The sequence below is a fragment of the Blennius ocellaris genome (assembly GCF_963422515.1).
Source record: "Blennius ocellaris genome assembly, chromosome: 7".
Taxonomy (NCBI): Eukaryota; Metazoa; Chordata; class Actinopteri; order Blenniiformes; family Blenniidae; genus Blennius; species Blennius ocellaris.
Window position 1 is genome coordinate 21,506,078 of NC_137656.1, and position 21,383 is coordinate 21,527,460.

General features: G+C 43.9%; 3 protein-coding genes across 4 annotated transcripts; 2 read left to right on the forward strand and 1 right to left on the reverse strand.

Annotated features, from left to right (window-relative positions):
- Positions 1–33: 33 nt before the first annotated feature.
- Positions 34–3,629, reverse strand: pold2 (polymerase (DNA directed), delta 2, regulatory subunit). 2 transcript variants are annotated; one of them, XM_080499357.1, is made up of 11 exons: positions 3,538–3,629; positions 3,196–3,431; positions 2,580–2,701; positions 2,360–2,483; positions 2,161–2,275; positions 1,875–2,034; positions 1,691–1,771; positions 1,272–1,429; positions 1,049–1,176; positions 857–958; positions 34–297 (listed from the first exon to the last, which is right to left on the reverse strand). In XM_080499357.1, exons 2-11 carry the CDS (start codon positions 3,422–3,424, stop codon positions 137–139), a joined length of 1,380 nt encoding a protein of 459 aa, XP_080355483.1. In that variant the 5' UTR covers positions 3,425–3,431; positions 3,538–3,629; the 3' UTR covers positions 34–136. The 2 variants fall into 2 exon arrangements, with proteins under 2 accessions (XP_080355483.1, XP_080355482.1); XM_080499356.1 differs by having other exon boundaries at positions 1,875–2,073.
- A 298-nt stretch (positions 3,630–3,927) lies between these two features.
- LOC308132168 (non-POU domain-containing octamer-binding protein-like) lies at positions 3,928–5,588 on the forward strand. The gene has a single exon (XM_080499165.1). The coding sequence runs from the start codon at positions 4,005–4,007 to the stop codon at positions 5,337–5,339; it is 1,335 nt and encodes a 444-aa protein (XP_080355291.1). The 5' UTR covers positions 3,928–4,004; the 3' UTR covers positions 5,340–5,588.
- Positions 5,589–9,235: 3,647 nt separating this feature from the next.
- Positions 9,236–21,256, forward strand: npc1l1 (NPC1-like 1; the record flags this gene model as incomplete). Its single annotated transcript, XM_080499203.1, has 21 exons — positions 9,236–9,277; positions 11,532–11,693; positions 12,776–13,666; positions 13,940–14,233; positions 14,335–14,558; positions 14,698–14,798; positions 14,884–15,056; positions 15,420–15,548; positions 15,823–16,005; positions 16,103–16,217; positions 16,332–16,597; positions 16,730–16,819; positions 16,904–17,094; positions 18,684–18,811; positions 18,914–19,043; positions 19,167–19,222; positions 19,323–19,473; positions 19,588–19,819; positions 20,461–20,574; positions 20,793–20,955; positions 21,036–21,256. The coding sequence occupies 21 exons, from the start codon at positions 9,236–9,238 to the stop codon at positions 21,254–21,256; spliced, it is 4,056 nt and encodes a 1,351-aa protein (XP_080355329.1).
- Positions 21,257–21,383: the final 127 nt, after the last annotated feature.

A 21,383-nucleotide genomic window follows, 5' to 3' on the forward strand; every position in this document is an offset into this window, starting at 1 on the left:
AACTCTTAACGGTGATTTAAAAAAAAAAACACACACAGACGTCCCACTTGCATCCACTTCGCAGGGATTGTATTTCTTGCTCAAAAACTGATGTGATGAGTTTGTGATCGGAGGTGTCAACACGCTGGGGGGACTGTCAGTGGCTGATGTTCATCTCACTTTCCTCGTCTTCTCCGGCGGAGAACGCCGAGAAACTGACGGGCTTACATTCAAGAGTGCGTAAATTGACCAGGCACGCCGTCTGAGTGCTGCTGAACTCCGGAACAGTGACCAAAAGCACTTCCTGACCTTCAGCACCTGCCAGGAGGAAAACAAAAACACTCAGCACACTTTGACGGAAATAAAAACACGATAACTGAAAGTAATCAGATCATTATGACGATCGCTTCTGACTGTGATCACAAAAGAACTTTAAGTGTTTCACTCTTTCTTTTGAACATTAAAACACACAGAGATTGAAAACCTTATTTTTTTTTTTTTTATATTTGGTCTTATCATTAGCCATTTTGCTTTATGCCATTTAAATGAGTACATGAATAATCTGATGACTACAAAAATCTACTTGCTTTGTGTGTCTTCAGCCACAGGAAACCTTTGTTTTCTTACACTTTTATATTAAAGCTGGGGACTTGGAGCTGTGTGGCGTTCAGCTGTACCCATAAAATCACTGATATATTATTGTGTCACCAGAAACTAGGCTACGAATGACTATCCTTTAATTTAGTGAGAAAAGAAACCACCAAATCGCAGATACACCTCACAGAATAGTTTTGCTCGTGACTCCTCACGTGTGGAATGTGGAGGACGATGCTCTGTTACGTGGACGTGCACACACGACCAATATCAACACACTCGCCTTTAATGAGTTTGGACTGGAACGTCGGGGCATTGCCACTGAAGTAAACGTGGGGACACTCTTCCAAGATGAAAGGATCCTTTAGGTAAAACGGGTAACAACCTGGTTGAGGAAAAAGTAATCGAATGTGAATACACCTGCATGAGGCTCAGAGCTGATGGAGACCTTGTTGTATGTTCGGCACTAACTCACCAAGAGTATCAGGTGCGGTGGGGGCGACGTGTCTCAGCCGCAGCGTTTCCTCCAATATATCCAGGTGGCTGTCCAAACTGCTGTACTTCTGAATATCACACACATTTTGACCCGATGTGCCCAAAAATCTTTGTTGGAAGACAAAAAAAGAGGAAAGAAAATGTCGTGAACATATCAATATTTGATGGAACATGACCTGAGTGAGAGGCGTGTGACTGTGTACCTCACTCCATCAACGTCAGCCTGATAAGGGTTGGAGGAGAGCTGCAGTGTCGGGTAGGCGGAGGACAAGGGAAACATACAGCGGTGAAGAGGCTGCTGTGGGAGGGTGAAGTTGGAGGGATCATACTGGCCCGGCATCACATCCACAGGAACCGAGGCCTTCACCAGACATAAAACATTAGATAATCATGTCAAAGGTTTGGTGGGGAAAAACTTACAAAGAGGTTGTGTTTTTTTTTGAGGTGATCTAGCTTTAGATTACAAAGAAGAAAAATAAGAGTGTCACTAACCTGAAGGTCACTGAAGTTGATCTGACATGATATAAACAATGTGTCTGATAAATTTGACTAATCCCAGCTTTGTTTTGTAAAGACTAATCTTGCATCTATGTATTAAAATACTGCATGTGGACAGACTCACCACCAGCTGAAGCAGCAGCTCATCCAGCATACGAATAGCATCCACACTGCCAGCCTGAGTCTTCTTTGTGAGATATTTGGCCTGTAAACAAACAAACAGACAAACCAAAGTGTGACGGTCCAGAAACGAGTTGAATTATTAAGCATCAATAAGGAATTGTGTGTCGAGTTCTTCCTCTCCGTACCTTCGTCGAGGCGTCCTTCTCCTGGGTGCTCGGACTCAGGAGGTTTCCTGCCAGCAGGACCCTGGAGATGGTCGCCGCGCTGCTCTGCTCCCCGAGGTCCCCGAGCTGACCGCTGATCATGTCAACCAGCAACTGCAGCCCCAACATGCTGTCTGCACGACTGCTGCCCAGACCGAGGCCGGAAGCAAGAAGCACAAACCTATAAGACAAACAAAGTCAATTAATTCCGTTAGCGTTAAAAAGCTGGGGTCTAAACTGAAGCATGCCGGGGCCCCCCCGTGTTTACCTGTCAGTGCCGAGTTCAGGTCTCTCGGTCTGCAGCGGGAGGTCCGCCGTGCAAAAGTCCTCGACGGTGAATTTTCCATTATTCCTTTCAGCTCCGTATATTGCGACAACACTCCCTGAGTTTGGATGAAAGAAATGCATTTAAATTCCCAACATGCGTTGACGGCCGTGGCAGGGACGTCCAAAAAGCAAATACTGACCTGTGACACACTTGTCTTTGTCGATTTTTCCTTCTAGCTTGATTCTCTGCAGTTCATCCTCCAGAATAAGCTCATCGGTGTCAGAGATGTACTTGGATGGTGTCGGCTGAGGCAGGAGATTGTGCTGAATAGAGGGAAAGCAAAAAATGTATATTGTCCACGGCAAGATTTTTGGAACTGTATGTGAATGCAGCGAGTTGAATTCAGGGTGCTCGCCAACCTCCTCGCTGATTTCTTTGAGAATAGATGGCTGCAACTCCATTCGCTTAAACAGAGTCCCCACGATGCAACACTGCTCCCCTGCTTCTAGATCACACAACTTCCTGATGCACACGTCAGACCCTGGAGGAGGAAAACGAAACATCAGGAAATATAATCATGAATGGATTAAGACACAATGCAATGGCATATTGTGCATAGACAATTAAAAGAATCAAAACAATTAAAAGTCATCACAGCGATCTGCTTTGCCCTTGAAAGATCGCTTCTTTATATAGCTGGTTTTATCCCATTCATGTCACCTGCCAGTTCATCCCAGTCATTCTATCATTGACACATGGACCTTCTGAGCCAAACATCAAGTTGTTTTGTATTTCTGCTGACTTTGTATCACATTTGTGTTTCTAGTTATTACTCCAGCTGTCATCATGTTTTCACACAATTATGGTTCTATTCTACACTTTTGTAAATGTGTGTCTTTGAGGGAGTCTAATTCTGAGTCCATCTATCCTCTCTGCCACTTGATAAGCCCAGTGTGCCCCTTCTGTAATCTGCCCTTAAATATACTGTGCAGTAAACGAGATGTTGCATCAGTTGGACAGGGTGCCTGCTCTCACCCCACTTCTGCTGGGCTCTCTCTGACAGCAGGGGCCTCATCTGCATGAGCCGGGCTGCGTAGATATGCGCGTACTGGCGATTGAAGCTCCGCTCCCCGACTTTGTAGCGCTCGGCGCAGGGTGTGTAGGCCAGCGACATCCTCTCAAACATCGCCGGAGCCTGGTCCTCGGAGGGAGGGCAGGACAGCAGAGAGGAGCCCTCCTTCTGGGCGCTCAGGTCGGAGAACATGCCCGTCCTGATCCACATACAAAGAAAAGAGTTAGAGATGAGCCTGGTGGGTTTATCGACCCTGTCATTGCTCCTCCAAAACACGACGCGTGAAACACGTGCAACGACCTCACCTTGGTTGGGCGAAGCTCCACACTTTAAACCTGGTTTAGAGTTATTCTGGGGTTTTGCAGCCCATCAGGGAGCAACAGAAACCGTTCCCGCGAAATCACTCCTGACGTCACCACGTTGTTTATCTCGAGACGAGTTATCGCGAGAACCTTTTGGGAAAAACAAAAAAAAGCACAATATTTAGTTCGCGCTACAAAGACAGTGACTCACGTGCAGTGAGACCTGAACAACACGGTTCACGCCTAAATTATAAGTACGGTTTTAGCAAAATAGGAGCATAAACGCGTCTCGGGGTGTCGCACATATTTTACGTCACAATTCAAATAGAAAAAGTCGCACAGCGATGAGGTCACAATAACGCCGCGGCCGCGTCGCCATTTTCGCTTCTCTTTGTGCGCACGGTCGGCTCAGAGTTAGCCTGGTTTTAACGACCTATTTCTGCTTCAGGTTTTAATTCTGCGACGGTGAAATGCAAGGAAACAGAGGCCCCCAGCAGAACCACGGCCCCAACCGCCCGGGGGAGCAGAAGAAGCCCGGAGGGATGGACACGAACGGCCAGCAGCCGGATCCCTGCGATCCGACCAACCCGAACGAGGCCTTAACCCTGGACCTGCAGAGCTTCAGGAAGCCCGGCGAGAAGACGTTCACCCAGCGGAGCAGGCTGTTCGTGGGGAACCTGCCCACCGGGATGAGCGAGGAGGAGCTGGAGAAGCTGTTCGCCAAGTACGGCAAGGCGAGCGAGATCTTCATCAACAAGGACCGAGGCTTCGGGTTCATCCGGCTGGAGACGCGCATCATCGCGGAGATCGCCCGAGCCGAGCTGGACGACACCCCGTTCAGGGGCCGGCCCATACGCGTGAGGTTCGCAACGCACGGAGCCGCTTTGACTGTTAAGAATCTGCCCGATTTTGTGTCCAACGAGCTGCTGGAGGAGGCCTTCGCCGTGTTCGGCCAGATAGAAAGAGCGGTGGTCATAGTGGATGACCGAGGCAGGCCCACGGGGAAGGGGATCGTGGAGTACACCTCCAAACCAGCTGCAAGGAAGGCTCTGGATAAGTGTGGTGACGGTGCCTATCTTCTCACAGCCTTCCCTCGACCCATCATAGTGGAGCCCATGGACCAGTATGATGAGGACGAAGGGCTGCCTGAAAAGCTCATAAACAAAAACCAGCAGTTCCACAAAGAGCGAGAGCAGCCACCCCGGTTCGCCCAGCCGGGCTCCTTCGAGTATGAGTACGCCATGCGTTGGAAGGCCCTGATGGAGATGGAGAAGCAGCAGTACGAGATGGTCGACCGCAACATGAAGGAGGCCCAGGAGAAGCTGGAAGCCGAGATGGAGGCCGCCCGACACGAGCACCAGGTGATGCTGATGAGGCAGGACCTGCTGAGGCGGCAGGAGGAGCTGCGGAGGATGGAGGAGCTCCACAGCCAGGAGGTGCAGAAGAGGAAACTGGCCGAGCAGCGGCAGGAGGAGGACCGCCGGAGGAGAGAGGAGGAGATGAGGATGCGGAACGAGGAGATGATGAAGAGGCAGCAGGAGGGCTTCAGAGGCAACTTCCCCGAGAACAGGGAGCAAGACATGAGGATGCACATGGGCGGTCACGGGATTCCCATGAACAGAAACTCACTGGGCGGCAACACCGGCTCCGCAGCCACAGCGAGCTTGAATGCAGAGAATACCCCAATGATGGCCGGGTCAGGAAACAACAACAACAACAACATGCCTGGAGGAGGCCAGGGTGGCTTCCCCAGAGGCCTCCCTGGAGCCGGAGACTATGGACCCAATAAGCAGCGCAGATTTTGAAAAAAAAAAAAAGTCTAGTCCCCCCCTCTCCCCTTTTTCATATTCACTGTATTCATTTCATGTAGTGGGAGTTTCTTTTGAACTTCGGTAAAGGCATGTTTTTTTTTGTACTTTTTTTTTTTTTTTTTTTTTTTTACTTGCGAAATATGTTTTAAAATTTAAATGTCAACGAGCCATGTGTTTTACTTAATTTCTCACAGCAATGTACTTTTTTCCCATAGGGATAGAAAATGTTTTTGTTCTAAACATGTCAACTTTTCTGGAATAAATTCATGATTCCCTATCAAGTGCACTTTCCTTCAGACACTCAAGATCTCTCCCAAGATTTTAAAAGCACAGCTCAAACCTACAGAAAAAATGAAGCCAAACATTGTCATTATTCATCAAATATGGCATGAATAAATTGCAATGGAAACACCTTGAATATTAAAAGAGCACCTGTAGATACGGCAGTGTCCACAGTAGAGGAGGGATGCATCCATTCATTTAACTTCTGCGCCAGGAGGTGGAGTCATTGTTGATGTTATTCACAACAGTGCTGTTGAGATGATGCATTTAAAGATTTGTGGCCAAACATGCAGTAACAAGAGCTGCAGCAAGGCTTTCGGCTGCACACTGCTCAATAGGAATGAGTTAATTATAGACGACACGTTTCCCTGCATAACATTTGGGGAAATTCAATCAATGATATTTAGTACAATAGTAATACTTGCAGGGGGAAATTCCTTTCAAGCATTGCTCCACACAATAAATAGAAAAAAGATTAATATTTTAATAAACATGTCACTGGATATCATAAAAATAAGCGTAAATTGTAAATTGTATGTTTCACCAACTAACAGCTGACTGAGGCATCTTAAGTAAATCATTTCCCGCAGCATCTACTCTGAGAGAATCTTAACCACAACGCTCTGAAACCACGTTATGTTATCCAGGCCTATTTGAGTTCTTCGTCTTAGTTTCAAGTTGATTCAGAGTGTGTGTATAACGTGTACGTGGAACCAATGACATCCTGCACCTAACCCTTTGAAGCATCAACACCACTTCAAATTGGTAAATGGGAACAAGAATTTGTCTCTAAACTGGCTTATAACGACCTATTTGAGCCGTTCCCATTCATTCAAATTAATTCGATGTGACTTCATGACAATACTAAAGCGATTGTTGTCAAACTACTGACACTTCACTCAGGAACAGTCAGCAAACGCTGGCAAATTTATCTGTCAACGTGCTGCAGTGGAAAATGTCGTGTTCATCTTTGCCTTACAACCGAGATGGCAGAAGTTACAGGGCTGTAAATGATGGAGTGATAAAGAGACAACTGTAAAGAGGGTGAAACTGTGCATTATCTTGATTTGAAATCAGCAGTTTATGATGATAAGACATCTTTACACACTCTTCTTTAGGAAAGAGCTGCAAGGTCTTCACTGTATCGCTCCAAACGGCTTCTCGGTTTCTTTAAGATCATAAATCTGATACCTTCCAAACTCCACCTGTGAAATACACACTGATTTACATGCATGATTATGAACACATGATTGTAAAACCTTCAAAAACACTTGAACAATTAAATTAAGATTAAAAAAACATTTGGATATATTATGTTGAAATGTGCTTCGTCGTCATCCAGTGTAAAAAGTGATTGAGTGCAACACAACCCCCGGTAAAGGAAGCAGCTAAATAAATAGATATTATTTTAATACAGTAGTGTTAGGAACTTAAATCAGCATTAACAAAACCTCTGTCCACACTTCTAGCGTGGAATTATCTGCTACATTGTATCACATTTTATCACGTGTTTGGGTGTTTCTTTCATTTTTTCTATGTTACACGTAGACAAAGAATATATGGTACAATTATTACATACATATGAAAATTGATCCGTTTGTAAAAGTCGCTGGTAATGTGTCAAAATCAAACAAGAAAACTATCAAAATAAGATTAAAATTAAACTGCTTTTCAAAACAAGCAGTGTCCCAGTATCAAAGTGACAGGTTTGATTTGTATAATAAATAATATTCACGCAGAAAGCTGAGCGTTCCACTCATCTATACTGTCAATGCTTTGTATTTAAATGTATGTGTAAATAGATATTAGGGTATTTGAGGGAAGGTACTGTACAGCACAAGGAGATTTGCTGAGTTTCAGGGGATCCGCAGTGTCAACCTGCGGAGAGATTTAAGATTTGCTGCATAGTCATTTGTTTAACGCTGCCCACTGATGTTGACACAGACGTGGATGGAAAACATTTTTATGTAATGGCTGCAACCCTTTACATTGCCCAATTCCTGTTATCATGAGTCGGTTATCACCATAGTGATATCGCGAGCCGCACGGACCACTTTCCTTAATGTTGTTCCTGTGAGGGACGTCTCAATACTGAGGATTGTGAAAAGACCATCTTGATCTCTGAAGGTTTCGGGACGCTGCGTCGGTGTGTGTGTGTGTGTGTGTGTGCGGTGGAAAAAACATCTCAACAACAGTTGTCTGCCCAGAGTCTGATAATGATAGAAATATAAAGCCTGCCACCAAGTCATCCATCAAGATGACCTAAGAATAAAAAACAAAGATCTGCTACAGTGAATTCAGGGTTTCGTGGTCACTGACGTCATCAAGTGGCTCAATAAACTGAATGTATATTGACAACATCCCATCTTAACAAGAATTGAACTGAGCTGTACGGATTTGTCTGGGATTTTGCCGCTGAACCTGCGATTTGCAGTGAATTGATATTGTAAATATGGAGTGACACAACAAGGAAGAAGTAGAGAGGTGACTTGTACTGGAATCGGTGCAGACGAGAGATTAGAGGTGAGGATCCATCGGTTCTGACATAAATGGCCCAGGTTCCCTCTTTGATTCGATCAGTGTGTCGCGGTGTTTCACATCACTGAAAAAGTTACAAAATCTTGACGTGACTTATCATCGTACGACCGAGCAAGGAACAACATCATATCTGCCCCATTTCTTTCTTGTCGTTTTTTTACCATCTCAGTTTATGGCAAATTTTGATCCTTGTGCACCTTCACCCTGATATCTCAGAAGATGTGGCTCACTTTCAAGCTTTATCTCTGTTTTTGACCTTGACATGTGATAAGAGCATTAATTACGCTGTTGGTATAAGGAGCCGTGGGATGTGACGCGGTGAGATGATAAGTCCGGGTTTCCTGATGTGGCGGCTTACTACTGTCCACTGGCCGTCACTGTGTAGATGTCCTAAAACTGTAGCAACAGCACAAAGCATATTGTGTTCCAACAAAGCGCATCACAGGCATGAGCTGATCTGAAGTCCTCTCTGCACCCCAAAAGTCAAAATGCCGGCACACTGCCTTGCTCACTGTGGTCCAGAGGTCACGTCCAAGCTCACTGCTTATTGTGTGTTTTCAGCTGAGAGACCCCTTGATGACAACAGACAGGAAATCACTGCTGCCACAAGTCATCCGTGTGATTCACAGTAGCCATCATTCACTATGTGGATCTGATGTCAACATAACCTACAGAGGTTCCAAAGGTCATGATGTATAATCAGGCACCTGTCGGAGAGGAACTGGGTGCGGCCATCACATTGGATTCCCCCTCATAGTTTCTCCCCCTGGCTTTGAATCTGACCGCTGACTCAATCAGTCCCTCCCATGCAAACAGTGGAATTGACGATGCGTAGCCGTGATTGGACAGCAGTCACATCAGGCCAGATAAGACCGAAATGCTGACGTAGGACACGTCTTCATGCTTTTCTAACACCAGCTCTGACGCTTATCCCACGGACAGACGGTAGGAGGAAGAGGAGACTCGGACGAAACTGTCTTCGTCTGATGACTCTTCCAGGAAAACAGTGACCATTACACACTCCAATTCACTGTATGTGAGGACTTTGGCTCGTCTGTCGCTCGGGAATCATGATTCGTGTTTCAGCTCTCATCACTTTTCTGACTTGTATGGTAAGTTGGTCGTCTAATAAGTGATTATTTCACAGTAGTGTTCTGCTATACACGGCTACGCCAATACGGTCCACTTGTTCTGATTGAACAATAACTTGCAACAGTTTTGTCACATTGTCCATCATTACAAATCAACAGTGTTTACCAGGATCTACGAGTTTAGCCTCAATAATCCATCAAATTGTTCATGTACTGCTTGTCAAATGATTCTTGCATTAGCTCCCGGTCAGTTTCAGATCAAACTTCGTGGTTAAGGAAATGTTCCAGTTTCATTTTGCTTATTTGTGATTATGATTAATTTGTGTTCGGACCATTTTGATATCACAAATGTGAAAACAGACATGATATTCCAACACGTCAAGACTTATTTCCACCCAAAACCGAGATTATTGAAAAGTTTATGGAAACAACAGAGATTCAATTAATTCCATAGATAAATAGAAATTTTATTTTCCATTTATCTTTAGATATGGATTTGATACTAATTCAAAATGGTAAAATATTAATAAAATGACTTGACGGTAAGACAGAACTAAAGTGTTGGACAACAGGTTTGCGACTGTATTTTTTTTTACTGTGATTTGTGTCTGTAAAGTTTTTAACGTATTGAATACTTTTAGAAGACCTATTGAATGAACGAATGAATGAATGGTTTATGTCGGTTACAGTTACAGTTTCGGTGCCAAAAAGTAGAATGTTTGTGCATTCAGTTCATGGTCCTTTAAAGTTCATGCACACATGTTTTTCTTTAACATTATCTGTAGCTGAAATGGGTTGAAGCAGAAGAAAAAGGCTTATTTTTGCCAATCCCTTAAAAACCCATAAAGTTTCCCAGGACACCAGTGATACAAGAGAAAAAAAAATGAAAAAACTAAAAATAACAGAAGTAATACAGAGGAGAAAGAGAGAGAGAAAAAAACCCATACATAACAAAAGTAATGCAAGAGAAAAACAAAACAAAAGTAACATAAATCATTTTTCATTGTAACCATTACTTATTTTACTTTTTAATGGTTTTTTGTGAGTACAACAAAGATTTATCAAATTTTAAGTCGTCACTATGTCCATTCCATAAAAAGACTCCCTGAAAGGAAACACATCTGTATTTAACATTGGTTGTCACACTACCTCTTTCAAATACCCACAGTCCTCTTTCAATATAATTGTTTTCTCTTACTAAAAAAACATTTTTCGAATAGCTGTGGGAAGACTATTATTCTTCACGCAAAATAGTATTTCTAATGTTCTTGAGTTTGGAATATCTTTGAATTTTAAGGTGCAAGAATCTATGAATTGTTTGTTAATGTTTCCTTGATCGGAGGCTTTAATTCTTATTCTAATAATTCTGTTTAATGATAGGGGCTGTATGTCTTATAAATGTATTTCCCTTAATTAAAATGACCTTATAAATAAATATTGATAGTCTAGATACTTATAATACTCTCTCATTAACATATTGTGTAATTGAAACAACCATTTTTTTATATATATAACTATAACTCTCTCTCGCTCTCTCTCTCACTCTCTCACTCTCTCTCTCTCTGATATATATATATATATATATATATATATATTGTCTTTTCTTCTGAAAGTAGAGGTAATCTTAAACAACCTTGGCCATATCAAGCAATCTTGATTTTATTGTCCTTCCAAGGTGCCACTAAGTAGCACATTGGGTGGGACTACATGTCACCGTGATATTCATGGATGGTTTCTGATAGTAGATATGATAAACTTATCAATAAACTAACCAAGGTCGATCCGGTTCTTTGTTTACGGCGATCATTGTGAAAAAATACTTACTAATGAATCCTGTTTTGTAAGACATCAGACCTGCTCACTAAATACAAGCAAAGTATGTGACTTTTGTCCTTCATTTTAATACTCTTAAAAAGACATGAATGCATGAAAACAACAGTCACGATAGTGTGCTGATTGTTGTCTGTGTCTTGCTGACGGTGCTGAAGTTAAATAGGCAAATTCTGATTTTCCCACGAACAAGTGGAACATAGTGGGATTATCAGAATCCAGAAGATGAGGTGAAGAAAACGTCAACCTACCTTGTGGGCACACGCTGTTACCACAGAGGAAGAAAATAATCAAATCAAATCAAATAACAAGTGGTGATAGTCATATTTTCAAAGCAGCACCTAAGTTATGAGTTCAAAGGGCATTTCAAACTGAGAGATTGTTCCTCAGCTATGCAGCTCACCGTCACGTGCCATGTCTGTGATTCCTCTTGTTTTCCACACAGGTGCTCTCCGAGGCGCAACATGAGGCCGGCTACTGTTCTTTCTATGAGGAGTGCGGACGGAACCCTTTGATACAGGGATCCTTCTTTCCTCCCATGGTCCCATGTTTCGATTACAGCAGGGCCCGACTCGTCACTGGTCAACACTACAAAAAGCTCCAACAGGTCTGTAGATTCAACTCAGACACCAGTTCTTTTAGACTAAAACTGCTGCACAGCAGGGGCTTGCTTTTTATGTAGAGTGAGCACTAAGTTCCAGTAAATTGTGCTCAATTTCAATGTCCATCATTATTATTTTTCAACAAAAAAGGAAATAAAAAAACACAGATGGATTTGAAAAAGTTACTTGTTACTTAAGTTTTGTATTTCTTTGAGTTCTCTTGTCTCGTGAAATAATAGTGATTCATACATTATCATTAATACTCCTTTTTTGTTTTTTTTATTGTTGTTTTTTGTTTTACGATTCCCAGTAAGTGACAACTGTTCTTCCCGGGGCCTTACAAAGTTATACATTCAGTACACAATACGCATAGATCTCGAAAAAATACCGTAAGAGCCTACAGTGTGATGAAAAAAACCACACAAACAGTACAAAACACTGTACCAGAACACACATTCACAAGGATAATCAACCAAGACCAGGACAAACTTTCATTCATAGTCCCAGTAGGCATTCATTTCCTTTCCTTTTCATTCGTGACACATGTAAAGCAGAATTTACACCCACCTTTCTTAACCGGCTGATCTGGTTCCCACAAAGCCCTTTAGTTTTAAACAAAGATCAAAATAGATGAAACTTAACTTCCTTATTACAGCAGTTTCATCCATTTTCTTTCTATAATAATATAATAATAATACATCAAACCTATATAGCGCATTTTTTTTAACCACTTGGTGGTTAGCTATCAGTGTTAGGTACTATGTGTAACTATACTGGGTATCAATTAGAGAAACAGGCAGATGGCTTTCTGGAGACTGTAAATGCTACTTAGTTGTAGGAAAAGACGACATTCTCATCTTTCATGCACTCCAAACAATGCAATGAAATGCGGGTTGAGCAGCCAGCAGCCATGTTTGGATCAGACTAATGAACATCCACACCTTCATATCGCACGATAAAGCATGATTAAACCATAGTTCTCACTCTTTGCCTGTTGACAATATCTGAGAAACCTCTCCTCAGTTCAAGAGTTGAGCAATTCGTTTCAACTGGCCACTTCATGGAATAACATCTGTCCCTGCTGCAGGTGTGTCCCATTCTGGACCATGGAGAGGGCAAAACACACGCCTGCTGTTCCTTCAAACAGCTGCAGTCTCTGGAACTCAGCTTGACCATGTCCAAGGCCATACTGAACCGCTGCCCCTCATGCGCTGAAAACTTTGCCCACCTGCACTGCATCAACACCTGCAGCCCCGATCAGAGCCAGAAGGTCAACATCACCAAGGTCATGAACGTGACCTACCTTGGCAAGACCAGGGAGGCCGTGGTGGGTTATCAGTCCTACATCACCACCAACTTTGCAAATGTGGCCTTCGACTCTTGTAAAGATGTGAGGATTCCTGCGACGGGAGGTTTCGCGATTGCCACTATGTGCGGCCGCTATGGCGCCAAACTGTGCACCCCCCAACGCTGGTACGACTTTCAAGGAGACTCCAGTAACGGCTTGGCTCCACTCGACCTCGACTTCAAGCTGATGAAAGAAGGAGACACCTCAGGAGTGCCAAAGGGCGTGATCCCCCACAATGGAAAAGCTCTGCGCTGTAACGAGACGACGCCTTCAGGGGGTCAAGTCTGCTCCTGCCAAGACTGCCAGGCGGCGTGTCCCAGTATGCCCCCTCCACCGCTACCCGCCGAGCCCTTCAGAATCCTGGGCACTGACGGTTTTCTGGTGATTTCCATCATCTTGTTCTGTCTCCTGATAATCGCCTTCCTGCTTTACTTGATGGTCTCCTACTGCGTACTTGGAAAGACAAAGGGAAACGCAAAGCAGAAAAAGAAGAAGGTTGATGCTGTAAATGAGAGGCTCATTCAGCCAGATGAGGTGACCTGCATTGATAGAAACAGCTTGGCTGCTCAAGATTTCCTGAGCTCACAGTTTCGGTTCTGGGGAACAACGATGGCCACTTACCCTCTCACTGTGAGTATTTTGAAGTAGCTGATTGAATCTTTTTCTGTTTTTTTTTTATCATTAGTTTAAAAGACGCCACAGACTTATGCTGACTCTCTGGGCGGATTAGACTGATTGAAGCTGCATTTATTGCAACTTTCCAAATGCGACGTGAAGAAGTTTAAACATTTGTGGGTTTATTTTGAAGCTCTTGGTGCAAGCAACAGCAAATATAATGTCGAACATAATAAAGATGAAGACCAAGCTATGTCTTACCTGAGAATTTTATTATCTTTATACAAGGTACTCCTGGCATCAGCGGTCATCGTGGCTGTTTTAGCCGCTGGCCTCAAATCCATCGAGCTCACCACTGATCCGGTTGAGCTGTGGTCCGCTCCCGACAGCCGTGCACGTCAAGAGAAAGATTTCCACGATACGCACTTTGGCCCTTTCTTCAGGACCAACCAGCTGATTTTGACGGCGCCTGACAGAGAAGGCCACATTTACGACTCGTTGCTGTTTGGCCAGCAGAACTTCAGTGGCCTCGTATCCAAAGAGCTCATCATCGAGCTGCTTGAGCTCCAGCAAAAAATACTGGTACAGAAACACTCGATCGAAGAGGACATTGGTAGTGTTTGGAAATTATTGTTTGGCTCACCGGTGCTTTTTTTTGTTTGTTGTTTCTTTGCCATTTTCAGAACATCTCATTCTGGTCAGAAGACCTGAACGGAACAGTAACTCTGGCGGATGTGTGTTTTGCACCACTAAACCCATCCAATGCGTCCTTAACTGACTGTGCAGTCAACAGCATAGTGCAGTACTTCCAGAACAGTCTGGACAACATTAATGCAAAGATGAACACAACCGAGCTGGGAGTGAACGGAACTGTGGATTGGAGAGACCATCTGATCTACTGCTTTGGGTGAGTATTCATCCAGCAAGTGGTGATTTCATGGATTTTTCTTTGAATCATCAAAGTGTAACGTGACTTTCTCTCTCTCTCTCTCTCTCTCTCTCTCTCTCTCTCTCTCTCTCTCTCTCTCTCTCTCTCTCTCCTGCAGCTCTCCACTGTCGTTCAAAGACATCACAGAGTTAGGCATGAGCTGTATGGCTGACTATGGAGGTCCAGTCTTTCCGTTTCTGGCAGTAGGAGGCTATAATAGTGAGTGACTTCAGGCACCATGTTCACACAAAAGCCCCAGTTTCTAAACTGAAAACGAACCTCTCATGTATCTTGTGTTTTCCAGATGAGGAATACACAAACGCAGAAGCCTTCATCCTGACCTTCTCGCTCAACAACTACGCTCGCAGCGACGTCAAATTCAAATTGGCTTTGCAGTGGGAGACAGAGTTTCTGAAAATTGTCCAGGAGTACCAGAAAAGCCCAGAAGCCAACTTTACCTTTGCATACATGGCTGAGGTATATAAAATATATTAGGCCATCTTAGAAGAGAGCTTGTTACCTTTTTTTTTTTTTTAATTGCATTGTCTCAGGAAACACCGTGCAATTCTTGTAGCAACCTTTTAAAGCTATTTGGCCCGTGGCATGGTGATTGAATCTGGGGCCATTTTTATGTACTTCCTATTTATTATTGCTTCTCTTTTTTTCCCCTTGTTCAGCAAATTTTACGCAGAAGAGAGCAAACAAAGTAATCAGCAGTTTCACTGATAAAAGACTCGCTGCTTCAGCTTTTCCCGGGGGTGCCCTGAGGTCTTACCTGTTTTTCTGTCATTTCATTATCTGACATAAAATAACCAATCCTTTTCTTCTCTGCCCCTGCAGAGATCTCTTGAAGACGAGATTAATAGAACGACAGCAGAGGATATTCCCATCTTCATGATCAGCTATGCTGTGATCTTCATCTACATCACCTTGGCACTGGGAGAGTATTCTTCCTTTTCACGTATACTGGTAAAGCTATGCCTTTTTTTAATTTACAAATTTGTTCATAGTCTGCTTCATAAACAGAAGTATAGTGTGCAGCTGCTATATTACAGGCACCTATCACTGCACATGATAAGGGCACGTTGTCATTATGTGGCTTTGTCAGCTATACGGTCCTTATCTTTCCAGTAAAGCAGATAGATTCATGCCGGGACGTTATACAAGACAGTAAAGCACAATACAACAACAAGGAGTTTTATTGGGCTGGATTCCTTATAATTTTTTTGTTGTCGTCCGGCAGGTGGATTCCAAGTTTCTGGTGGGTCTGGGTGGGATCCTGGTGGTCGGTTGTTCTGTCCTGGCCTCCATGGGCTTCTACTCATGGATCGGCATCCCCTCCTCGCTGGTGATCCTGCAAGTCGTACCCTTCTTGGTGCTCGCCGTTGGCGCTGACAACATCTTCATCTTTGTTTTAGAGTACCAGGTGTGTAACGTGCACCCTGAATGTGCACAATTTCTGAGGAGCTCAAACATTTTTGTCGAATCGCATGATAATATGATCGTCGCCCTCGTCCCGACAGAGAGATGTTCGGAGACCTGGAGAGAAGTGCGAGGAGCAGATTGGTCGTGTGCTGGGAAACGTGGCACCCAGCATGCTCCTGTGCAGTCTGTCTGAATCGGTTTGCTTCTTTTTAGGTAAAATCTTTGATATTTTTAACACGAGAATAAAAAAAACACAAAGTGCCTTTGTGGAAGAAATAAAAGTTGGCCCAACATTTTGTTCGAGTGTTTCTCCGACTCTCCTTCCAGGGGCCCTGACAACCATGCCAGCAGTGAGGTCCTTTGCCCTGTACGCAGCTCTGGCTGTGCTCATGGACTTTATTCTGCAGATGACAGCATTTGTAGCACTGCTGTCCCTCGACGCCCGGCGCCAAGACAGCAACCGCTGTGAACTGGTCTGCTGCGTGAAAGTGTCGAAAGAGCGCTCAAACAAGCCCAACGAGGGCTTCCTGCTGCCCCTCATGAGGAAATACTATGCCCCTTTTCTACTGCACAGCTCCACCAGGATCATAGTGGTAAAGCTTCTCACCTCACACTCATGCTATCGCAGCCATTCTTCACGTTTCACAACCGAGCCCGGAACGCAAAATGGAATTTAGTCTGATGTGGCTATTTGTTAAATACCCTTTGTTCTGCGTTCCTTTCAGATGCTGGTTTTCATCTTCATGTTTTGTGCGTCTATATTCCTCATGCTGAATGTGACGGTGGGTCTGGATCAGGAGCTGGCGATGCCAAAGGTCAATAAGCGAGGCTATTTAAACAAGAATGAACGCCAACACTTTCTGTGCAATCCTACTAACGTTACTCTGTTTGCTGCGCAGGGCTCCTACATGCTGGACTATTTCCAGTATCTGTACAAATACTTTGAAGTCGGAGTCCCTGTTTACTTTGTTACAAAAGGAGGCTACAACTTCGCCACCGTGGAGGGCATGGATGGCGTCTGCTCCAGCGTGGGCTGCGATCAGTTCTCAATGACCCAGAAGATCCAATATGCTGCCAACCATCCTGAACTGTGAGTCCAGGTCTTTTTTATTTCTATTATTACATGTAAGTTTTTAGACAACTTGCACATTGTTCCTGATCAGTTCTGCACATTCATCATAAGGTGTCTTCTCCTGTTGCGTCTTCATATCATCGTCCTTCACTGACCTTGAACCTGCTGTTATCGCTGCAGCAGCCTCAAACACGATAGCACCTTTGGATAAGATAATGATGAGCGTTAGACGCTGAGCACAAAAAGATGCCTCCAGCTGATTATTCCAAGCAAGAAAAGCACATATAGAAATAATAAGAAATTGATTGGGTTTTTTAAAAATGTTTTTAATAGATGAGAATAGTGGAAGTGTCATTCAATTTAATAAGATATACAATTCAGAAGTTAAAAGTACACATTTTTGCTAGATAGCATCCAATCAGATTAATTCCAAATGAGTGTGTCCAATGTATGAATTATACCCCACTTGCTTTCTTTAAATATTGTGCACAATTTATCACTGGCATTAACGGTTGGCAACCAGCAAACCTCTTCTAATAAGAGGGATAATAAAATTACAGATAAGGATAAATTAAACTATAGCTCGAAGGTTTCTTCCTTTAAATGTGTTTGTATACGGAACTGCAATCTATCACAGAAAACCTTAACACGGCAGTGCTTTTCCTTTTTCGTCTTTTACACCTGTGCGTTTCCCTTCTACTAATCTGATTTAAGACAGTGATTACAGATTGTTCAGGCTATTTAACGAATGTCATCATAATCTTCAGACTATTATTTTGTAAAGGTAGATTAAAAGCAAGACAGTAGGTACATCTTTGAGGTTCTTGCAGAGTCAATTTGTATATTACTTTAATTAAAAAGAGGTTACTAATCAGTTTTTATTAAGATTTGCAAGTCTTGTTTTGACGGTGGTGTGCAGTCAAGGGCAGCAGGGCGAGCACTGCCTACCCTGTCAAAAATATTTTTTCTTTTTTTTTAAATAATTAAAAAGTGATTCTGAAATCTGTATCTGGAATCAATTAGTGACTTTAGCAACTTTATCCAGAAGACGACTGGTTCTAGTTTGTGGAGTTCAAATCTCCTATGTCCTCTAAACGCATCACAACTCCTTTCCTCTGCTGGGGGGGCAGCAGTGTAAAGCATTGCTAACCTCTGATGGAAGCTGGACGCTGCTATTGGGTTAAAATGTTGAATGACAGTATCATCAGCCAATCAGATTTTGATGTGTTATTGATGGACCGCCTTAGGGCCAGCAGAGTTTCAGACCTGGTCTTGCTGTTGTCATTGAAATGAGCTTGGCCCACGGGCAGGTGGTGATGAAGCTCTGTAAGATCCATGATACGATAGCGGACCTGCTTCGGGGGCCTTTTTAAAGGCGCCTGTTTGTAGAAGAAATGGAAATTGTGAGTAGAAGAAGGGGGGTTGTATTTTGTTACTGCTGGCCATGACTGAAACACCACCGCACGCTACTGTGTTTTGATAATAGTATCACAGAGACACATGATCTGTGGTTACTCTAGAACGATGTTTCCTAAAATTCAAAGACACATTTGCTTCCAGATTTAGTTTTTTTTCATTCATTCACTATATATCCCTGTGATTTATAGATCTTATGTGGGCATTCCTGCAAACTCATGGGTGGACGACTTCGTGGACTGGTTGAACCCTGGATCGTCTTGTTGTCGCGTTTACTCACAGGGGATAAATGAAGGGCAATTCTGTCCTGCATCTGAACGTGAGAATCACTGCTAAAAAAAACATGTTAACACACCCTCCCCTCGCAGCTGTGAATTCATTGACTTTAATAACTCCCACTGTTACGCCCACGTCTCAATAGCGGCTCGTCTCTGCAAGGACAAGTGTGTGAAAAGACCCTCAGATGGAGTTCTCAGGCCTAATGTGGAAAACTTTACCAACTTCCTCCCTCATTTCCTGGCTGACAGGCCTGACCTGCAGTGTCCCAAAGGGTGAGTTATTGTTGGGCCACACACCAACACCCAACACATCATACTGACATCTGAGTTTCAAACACTGTGGGACTCATTCATTCATTGATCATTTCATTGCTTTCTGTCATTCTTTCTAACCAGTGGTCTAGGAGCTTATGACACTTCTGTGGTGAGAGATGAGAATGGAGAAGTAATAGGTAAGTCACCTGAACTCACCAGACAAAGACCAGCGATGACGGTTTGATTTGAACTGACATTTTTTTATTAATTTTTTTTCACGTACGTGTGCCCCCTCAGCCTCACGTTTCATGGCCTACCACACACCGCTGGTCAACTCTCAGGAGTTCACCGCCGCGCTGCAAAGGTCCAGAGAGCTGGCTCACAATATCACCTTGAGCATGAGACAAGTCAACGACACCTCGTCTGACTTCGAAGTATTTCCTTACACGTATGTACTCTCGTCTCCTCCAGTCCTGTGGAATGAGCCACTTCTAAATAGCCACCGAATGTTTAAGACGCCTGTAAGTTTCTGACCGCTGCGTTGCTCCTCTGCGTCTTCCAGGGTAACAAATGTGTTTTACGAGCAGTACCTGACCATCGTGCCAGAGGGACTCTTCAACATCGCGCTGTGTCTGCTGCCGACATTCGTGGTGTGCTGCCTGCTGCTGGGCTTGGACCTGCGCTCGGGCCTGCTCAACCTCCTCACCATCATCATGATCACAGTGGACACCGTGGGAGTCATGACTCTGTGGGACATCCACTATAACGCGGTGGCCCTCATCAATCTGGTGACGGTGAGAACGGTTCTGTGATGAACCTGAAGAGACACACTCCTCACCTCTCCGCATCCTGACAGGAGGATCTTTAACCGGGTTGCACTCAAGCACTCAGATAGTCGGACATTGAAAAGCATAATGTAAATAATAAAATATCATTCAAGACTTTTGACATGTCAGATGTTTACAGATAAATTCATTAATCAGATTCAGCCAAGCAATAACTGGGAGGAGCTACAGCTTTGCAAGGCAGAGCCACTTATGGCAGCAGTAATAATAATATAAGTAATTTGAAGCTGAAGTATCATTTACACAAATTCTAGAAATCCCATACAAGGCAACACCTGCAGTCCCAGTTCTTGTGAAAAGGATTCATATCTATTTTAATCTCTTTTGACTCTTAAAAGGTCTTGTGTGTTTAATAAATGCTTGTTCACTTGAATTCCCCCGATGTCCTTCAGACGTTGAACTATACTCAATATAATCAAAATTTCGAATGAATAAATGACCACTTTTTGATAATAATCCACATCATCAACTGAATGTGCAGTGCTTTTTTTTTATTGTGCTTTTACGTCTATTACTGGGTAATCAATCATAATCAATATAATAACAGATTGGTTTCAGGTACTAATGTACATGTTCAATGTTATTTGCAGGCGGTGGGCATCTCGGTGGAGTTTGTGTCCCATTTAACACGATCCTTTGCTCTCAGCACGAGGCCCACACATGTGGAAAGAGCAAAGGAGGCAACAGCCAATATGGGAAGTGCGGTGAGTGGACGAAAGGGCAATCTGGAGGGGTCCGTATTTTGTTAAAACAAAATGTCAAGTTCTATTTACATCAGGGTGTCAAACATACCACCTCATGGTCTGTCGTCTTCACACTGGGTAGTTTCTCACCCCTGGTTTGGAGAGACGCAAAGCTAATTCCTGCACAAAACAGCACAAAGCAAGATCCGTCTGAGTTGAATTGGCTTTGTTTTCTGAAGGTGCTTGCCGGTGTTGCCATGACCAACCTGCCGGGAATACTGGTGCTGGCGTTCGCCAAGGCGCAGCTCATCCAGATCTTCTTCTTCCGGTTGAACCTTGTTATTACTCTCCTGGGGATGGCTCACGGACTCGTGTTCCTCCCTGTGCTGCTCAGCTATTTCGGTACGTGCCGTTTGTCTCGTGTTGTCTGTTCCCCTGCGACAGAGAGCGCGACTGACTGTCCGTGCCGTCTTTTGTTCCAGGCCCCGGTGTGAACAAGGCGTTGCTGCTGCAGCTCCAACAGGCCAGAGCGAAGGAGAGCCAGGAGCAGGAGACGAAGAGACAAGTGTACGACAATTTAAGCTACCAAGAGAACGAGCTTAAGCAGGACCCGAGCTCACGCGCCACAAACGGTCCCAGCAAAGCCAGCGACCCTTCACAAATGGCAGGATACACAGGGGAGGTGACGATCGACAGCTTCTGAGCGCCCGCCACGAACACTGTTTCCACGCTCTGATGAGGAAATGAATGAATGTGTAACACACCCAGCGAGGCGGAGGACAGACAAATACACACGGCAAACAAGAGGACATGTTTTGGGCTTCGCGTGG